The sequence below is a fragment of the Boleophthalmus pectinirostris genome, unplaced genomic scaffold, assembly GCF_026225935.1.
Source record: "Boleophthalmus pectinirostris isolate CB_2022bp ecotype Guang Dong unplaced genomic scaffold, ASM2622593v1 HiC_scaffold_14, whole genome shotgun sequence".
NCBI lineage: Eukaryota > Metazoa > Chordata > Actinopteri > Gobiiformes > Gobiidae > Boleophthalmus > Boleophthalmus pectinirostris.
The window spans coordinates 30,536,214-30,543,713 of NW_026571047.1; the positions used below are offsets into that span (position 1 = coordinate 30,536,214).

Sequence of the window (7,500 nt, forward strand, 5' to 3'; positions counted from 1 at the left end):
ACACACACACACACACACACACACACACACACACACACACACACACACACACACACACACAGAGAGAACATGTACACTGCACACAGAAGGAGTCAAACACACACACACACACACACACACAGGCCTGAAGTAAATGCATCTTTTGTGATTCTGGCAATGATAAGTTTCAATAACAACTAATAATATATATATATATATATATATATATATATATATATATATATATATATATATATATATATATATATTTTTTTTTTTTTAAATACTGCATTTTTGTATGTATATATATATATATATATATATATATATATATATATATATATTTTTAATACTGCATTTTTGTATATATATATATATATATATATATATATATATATATATTTTAAGTGCATACTTTAACGAATTTTGCAACAGCAAATAATTTCCAACTTCATGCAGACGACTTTTAACATCACTGAACATCAGTCACCAGATCTAAACCAGGACTATACCAGATCTAAACCAGGACTATACCAGATCTAAACCAGGTCTAAACCAGATCTAAATTATGACTAAACCAGGACTAAACAAGGTCTAGACCAGGTCCAAACCATGACTAAACCAGGTCTAATACAGGACTAAACCAGGACTAAACCAGATCTAAACCAGGTCTAAACCAGGACTAATCTTAGACTTGAGAGAAAGGAAGAACCCCGAGCCCGTGGAGTAGGGTGTCCACAAAGTGTGATCGGGCGACAGCTGCGTTGAGCTCCGTGAGGGGTGGAGCTCTGCGCTGGTCCTTTCGGCACCTTCGGGCCAGTCTCGACACTCAGTCCTGGTTCAGTTCTGGTTTAAATTCTATTTTAGTCCTGTTTTAGTCCTGGTTTAGTCCTAGTTCAGTCCTGGTTTAGTCCGTGTGTGTCGACTCCCCAGTGGCTCCCAGGGGAGACAGGCCTCACCTATTGAAACCCCTGCTGAACCCCAATACCTCTAAAAATGTCCCTGACCAAACTCCGCCCCTTACCTGAGACCACACCCCTCACCCGAGACCACACCCCTCACCTGAGACCACACCCCTCACCCGAGACCACACCCCTCACCCGAGAACACACCCCTCACCCGAGACCACACCCCTCACCCGAGACCACGCCCCCTCACCTGCGATCACACCCCTCACCTGAGACCCACACCCCTCACCTGAGACCACACCCCTCATCCGAGACCACACCCCTCACCTGAGACCACACCCCTCACCCGAGACCACGCCCCCTCACCCGAGACCACACCCCCCCACCTGAGACCACACCCCTCACCCGAGACCACACCCCTCACCTGAGACCACGCCCCGGTCCTCCACTGGGCGGGGCAGAGCGTCTGGTTGCAGGGCCTGCGGGTGTCGGGGCGTTCCTGGGTGCAGTGTTTGCTGTGGACGGGCCTTTGGGTGCTGTTCTGGAGAGACTGAACACACTGAACCACACGAGTCTGGAAACCAAGTTTACCACAAGATTTACTGCACGGACCCCACGACTCCGACACCCACCTGAGAGACGGAGAGAAGGAGGGAGGGAGAGAGGGAGAGAGAAGGAGAGAAGGAGGGAGGGAGAGAAAGAGAGACAGAGAGAGAGAGGGAGGAGGGAGAGATAGAGGGAGGGAGAGAGAGGGAGAGGGAGGAGAAAGAGGGAGGGAGAGGGGAGAGAAAGAGAGACAGAGACAGAGAGAGGGAGAGAGTGGGAGGGAGGGAGGAGAGAGAGAGAGAGAGAGAGAGAGAGAGAGAAAGGGAGGAGGGAGAGAGAGGGAGGGAGAGGGTGGGAGGGAGGAGAGAGAGAGAGAGAGAGAGAGAGAGAGAAGGGAGGAGGAGAGGAGAGGGAGGGAGAGAGAGGGAGAGAGAGAGAGTAAGGGAGGAGGGAGAGAGAGGGAGGGGAGAGAAGGAGAGGGACAGAGAGAGAGGGGGAGAAAGAGAGAGGAGGGAGGAGGGAGAGAGAGATAGAGGGAGGAGGGGGGAGAAAGGGGGAGAGGAAGTGAGAAGAGAGAAATGAAGGGAGGAGAAAGAAAAGAGAGGGAGATAGAGGGAGGAAGAGAGAAAGAGAGAGAGACGGGGGGATGGCAGGGAGAGATGGATGTGGGAAAGAGGAAGGGGAGAGAGAAAGAGGGAGAGAGGGAGAGGTGAAGGGGGTAAAGGCGAGAGAGATGGAAGGAGGCAGGAGGGAGAAGGGGAGAGATAGAGGGAGGGAGAGAGGGGATGTGGGAGAGAGGAAGGGGAGAAAGAGAGAGGGAGAGGGAGAGAGAGACAGACAGCAGGGATAGAGAGAGAGAGAGAAACAAGGAGAGGGGGTAGGGAGGGAGAGAGATGGGGGGAGAAGTAGAGGTGACAGAGAGAGGGGGAAAAGAGAGAGAGCGGTAGAAAAGAAGAGAGAGTTGGATGGAGCGAGAGGGAGAAAGAGAGAGATGGAGAACAGGGGTAAGAGAGAGAGAGAAGAGGAATGGAAAGGAAAGGGGAGGGAGAGAGAGAGAAATATAGCAGATATAAACAGGAGAGAGGGACACAGAGAAGAGAAAGAGGGTGAGGACAGAGAGGAAGAGAGAGAACGTGGAGAAAAAGCAATAAAAAAAAAAAGAAGAACAGAATTAGCCCGGAGACACGCCCCCTGGTGGAGGATGGTGGGATGTGATTGGTCCTCACGTGGGCGGGCTGCAGTCCTGACTGTTGCAGCGTTTGCGGATCGGTTTGGGCTTTTTACTCGACTCACAGAAGTTACGATGAACCAGACGACTGTCGCTTTTACGACGGCAGCCGTATTTAGTGTACTGGATACCTGAGGAAGAGGAGGAGGAGGAAGAGGAGGAGGAGAGGAGGAGAGGAGGTAGAGGAAGAGGAAGAAGAGGGGAGGAGGAGGAAGAGGAAGAAGAGGAGGAAGAGGAGGAGGAGGAGGAGGAGGAGGAGAGAGAGGAGGAGGAGGAGGAGGAGGAGAGGAAGAGGAGGAGGAGGAGGAGGAGGAAGAGGAGGAGGAGGAGGAGGAGGAGGAAGGAGGAAGAGGAGGAGAGGAGGAGGAGGAAGAGGAGGAAGAGGAGGAGGAAGAGGAGGAAGAGGAGGAGGAGAGAGGAGAAGAGGAGGAGGAGGAAGAGGAGGAGGAGGAAGAGGAGGAGGAGGAGGAGGAGGAGGAAGAGGAGGAGGAGGAAAGAGAGAGGAGGAAGGAAGAGAGAGGAGGAGGAGAGGAGGAGGAAGAAGGAGGAGAGAGAAGAGGAGGAGGAGGAGGAGGAGGAGGAGGAGGAAGAGAGGAGGAAGAGGAGGAAGAGGAGAGGAGGAAGAGGAGGAGGAAGGAAGAGGAGGAAGAGGAGGAGGAGGAAGGGAAGAAGAGGAGGAGGAGGAAGAAGAGGAAGAGAAGGAGGAAGAAGAAGAGGAGGAAGAAGAGGAGGAGGAGGAAGAAGAGAGAGAGGAGAAGAAGGAAGAGGAGGAAGAGGAGGAGAAGAGGAGGAGGAGAAGAGAGGAGGAGAGAAGAGAGGAGGAAGAAGAGGAGGAAGGAGAGAGGAAGGAAGGAGGAGAAAGAAGATGAGGAGGAGGAAGAGGGAGAGAGAGGAGGAGGAAGAGGAGGTGGAAGAGAGAGAGAGGAGGAGGAAGAGGATGAGGAGGTGGAAAATGGAGAGAAAGAGGAAGAAGAGGGAGAGGGGGAGGAGGGAAAGGAGGAGAAGGAGAGAAGGAAGTAGCAGGGGAATAAGAGGAGGAAGAGGGAGAAAGAGGAGGACAAGGAGGAAGAGGAGCAGGAAGGAAAAGAGGAGGATGAGAAAGAGGGAGAACAGGTGAAGATGCAAGTGGAAGGAAAAGGAAAGGAGGAGAAAGAAAAAGAGGACAAGATGAGGAAAGCAAAAGATAAAGAGAGGACGAAGCGAAGGTGGAGAAGAGGAGGAATAGAAGAAGAAGAGGAGGAAGAGGCGAATGAAAGGAAGAGGAGGAGGAGGAAAAGAAGGTTATTCAATTATCTCAGTGAAAACAAAAAAACAAACAAAAACCGACCTCACACAAACTACACAACAAAGACGCACTGTGTAACTTTGAATTCATAACCTGCAAGAATAATAGGTTTAATGCCATACTGCGGAACATTTCAGGCATAGCAACAGCATTAAAGGTCCCATATTACTGTTTTCTGATCCGTGTTATAATGTTTCCTCATCCTAAACGCACCCGGAGTTGTGTTTTGTTTCGTTCACGTTCATGTTTAACGCACAAACCTGAGTTCTTCTCTCAAACTGAAAACACGCTCTTCCACCTTGTGATGTCATGAAGTGGTAATACAGGAAGTGCTCCACTGTGATTTTAAACTCCGCGCACGTTCACTAGAATCATTTGGGTCGCTTCAGACACGGAATTGCCAGGAAATGATGTTTTCTACTGGACTAAAAATTTAAAAAGTAGCTGTTAGTAGTTGTTGAAAACTACCACTTCATGACATCACAAGGTGGACCAGAGCATTCTGAGTTTTGGAAATAGTAGTAGACAGTAGAGTTGTCCCAATCCGATCACGTGAACGGAAAACGGCTTTGATCACGTGACTACGGACTCGTTATGGTCCGATCAGGTATCAGATAAATAATTTACGTATATAACACACAGGACACAACAGTTTTTTTTTGTTTTTTTAATATTTTTTTTATTTTCTCAGGACGTCCAATTAGCTCGTCTGTCTGTCCCAGCGCCTGTTGTACTAGATCAGGGGTGTCAAACTCATTTTGGTCCGGGGGCCATATCCAACCTACTTTGATCCCAAAGGGGCCGGATCAGAAAACTCATGGAATATAAACCCCAAAAATAACAATAAGTTCAAATATTTGTGCAGAGAAACACAAATCTATTACAGAAATTTTTTTAAAGACCTTTGAAACAAAACATTTTTAAACTAAAAATCTTCTTAAATGAACTCTTTCTTTTACAAAATATTATATTATTATGAAGAACCTGAAACTTTAAGAAAAATGCAATTTCAACACAATATTTTAACATGAACTTGTGTGCAAATAGGAATAAGTCAATTTTTCTTGTAAAATCCTGCACTCGGCTCAATGTTTCTCATGTTGGACATTTTGTTGATGAGGGTGTCACTGTCAACAGTCAAAACGATCGTCCTTTAAGAGCGTTTGGAAAGAGACAAGTCTTCATTTGTGCTGCTCTGGTGGGAGGGGCCACGTACAGAGGCGCTGGAGACGCTGCTATGCTCAGCACCGCAGAAAATTACCAATATTTTAATTAAAATATTTAAGTAGAAAATCAACCAAGGGCCAGATTAAAGGTCTTGGAGGGCCGCATCTGGCCCCCGGGCCTTATGTTTGACACCTGTTGTACTAGAGACACACTCGCGCTGGGACTTCTGGGTCGTGTCGTGCTCGGGCGCTGTTACCTGTGGTTCTGTGGCCCGTGTTCACACCTGCGCGGCCGACGGCGGCATCACACGGCGCTGTGTGTTTGCATGTCGCGCAGAGGAGTTGGCACTTTTGGCGAAGTGGGTGGGAAAAGTGGCAGGAAGTGTTTATGGAGGTGGGACCGATGTTGCGGCGTTGCTCCGCTGTGGGTTTGTGGATGTGGTGGTGCGAGGGACAGAGGCTGTGGAGCTTCTTTCATCTCGTTTTTATTTTGGTAAGATTTAGTTTTATTTGGATTTCATAGACGAGCCTAAGAGTTTCAAACATAATGCACAGGCAAACATATAATACGGGGCGGCAGTAGCTCAGTTGGTAGAGCGTTCGCCCACTGATCTGAAGGTTGGCGGTTCAATTCCAACTCTCGATATAAACATCACAGGTTGAGCGGTCAGATCCACTGACCCACAGGTTGGCTGGTGTGATTCCAGCTCCCACAGATGAATGCTGTTGTTGTGTCCTTGGGCAAGACACTTAACCCACAGTGTTTGCGTACACTGGTGTGTGAATGGGTGAGTGGTTCCTTGTTGTAAAGCGCTTTGAGTGCCTTGAAGGTGGAAAAGCGCTATAGAAAAATGTGACCATTTACCAATATCAAATATACAAACTGTAGATTGGGCAGAGTCTCTGGTTCTGGTCTGGTTCTGGTTCTGGTCTGGTTCCTGTTTTGTCCAGTTCATTAAAGGTTGTATGGAGGATTTTTTTTTGTTTCAAACTGTCAGTGAAAGATTAAAATACCATTACAGAGACGCAGCAGCTTTGTAATTATGATGACCAACAAAAAAAGAACAAAAATCTATCAACTGTGGGTGTAGTGAGGCCAGATAAACATCAGCCAATAGAAAACGAGGCTCCCTCATTTTCTATTGGCTGTTAGGTTGTCAATCAAACTCCCTAGTATAACTGACTCGTCGGAGCGCGGGGATTTCGTGGTTTACGCAAGCGTTTCTTAGAGGCTTTTTCGAACTGTCGCTTCCTCGCATTTCGCACAAAGTTTGTCACGACGGCGGACGAGAATCCACGACCAGTTCGCCGCAAAAGAAAGTCAGTTGTTGAGGTCGCTGAAAGAAGAAGAGAAGAGGAAAAAGAGCAAAGCCAAACTGAGGTGATTCTTGGAGACCTCGTCCAGCGATGGCGCGACCGAAGCAGACGAAGGGTCTAAAAACTGACGCGTCGGTCGCTGAATTACTTCTAGACAGGAAACTTCAACAGTAATTCTGAATGCGCACAAGGACTGTCGCTGTATTTCTCTTCCCTTAAAAAAATCCTCTATACAACCTTTAAATATACTAAGTTACACATTCCAAGACCAGACTGTGGTAAAAGTCAAGATTTACAACAATGATGGTTCATGGTTAGAAAAGTTAATAAAATTAAAGTTTTGGAGATTAGAGTTTTCACAAGTTCAGATATAACAAATATAACACATGAAATCAATATAACCTGATCCCCCCAAACATGCTGGATCTGATTCTTTGCTCTTAGTTCATTTCACAGTTTTTATAGAAGTATCGAATCGGGACTCGGTATCAGCAGATATTCAAAATCAAATGACTCGGACTCGGGGGCAAAAAAATGTGATCGGGACATTCCTAGTAGACAGACACACAAACACAACTCCAGATGTGTTTTTGAGCAGGAAACAGTATTAATAAGTCGATTTTTGTGTGGGAAAAGAAGCATTATTTGATTTAACAATTTAACATTTACATTTACGACAACAATGTGCTTTTTTTTTCTACAACCGATCATGTTTTTATTTTCTGCGCGACCATACGAGGCTAAACGAACTTTAATAATGAATCCTCGCTGTTTTATGATCCATCACAGAGAAGATTAATATATTTCTCATTACACGGAGTCTAAAAATACTACAACGCTGATTACTACAGTTCAGCGTGAAGTCCTGTAATGTGTGTGTGTAATATGTGTCAGAATCATTCACAGTAGGACATGTGACTTCTTCAGTAATTATCTACAAGTCCAGTACGACTACAAGTACTACAACATTACTACTGCAATTACTACAGTACTGTTAGCGTTCAGAGTGACCTTCGTAGGGCGTAGACGACTGTAATACAACTACCACTTCACGCTGCCTGCATAGTTTTA

The 7,500-nt window shown here is 46.7% G+C and overlaps 1 protein-coding gene across 1 annotated transcript in view; it reads right to left on the reverse strand.

Moving 5' to 3' along the window:
- The window catches only part of LOC110165968 (A disintegrin and metalloproteinase with thrombospondin motifs 3), a 287,972-nt gene that overhangs the window by 20,725 nt on the left and 259,747 nt on the right, over window positions 1–7,500 (reverse strand). Inside the window, exons 19-20 of the mRNA XM_055149924.1 lie at window positions 2,660–2,792; window positions 1,241–1,519 (exon numbers count right to left, since the gene is read on the reverse strand). Of these exons, the coding sequence (XP_055005899.1) occupies window positions 1,241–1,519; window positions 2,660–2,792 (412 nt within the window). The remainder of the gene's footprint in view (window positions 1–1,240; window positions 1,520–2,659; window positions 2,793–7,500) is intronic.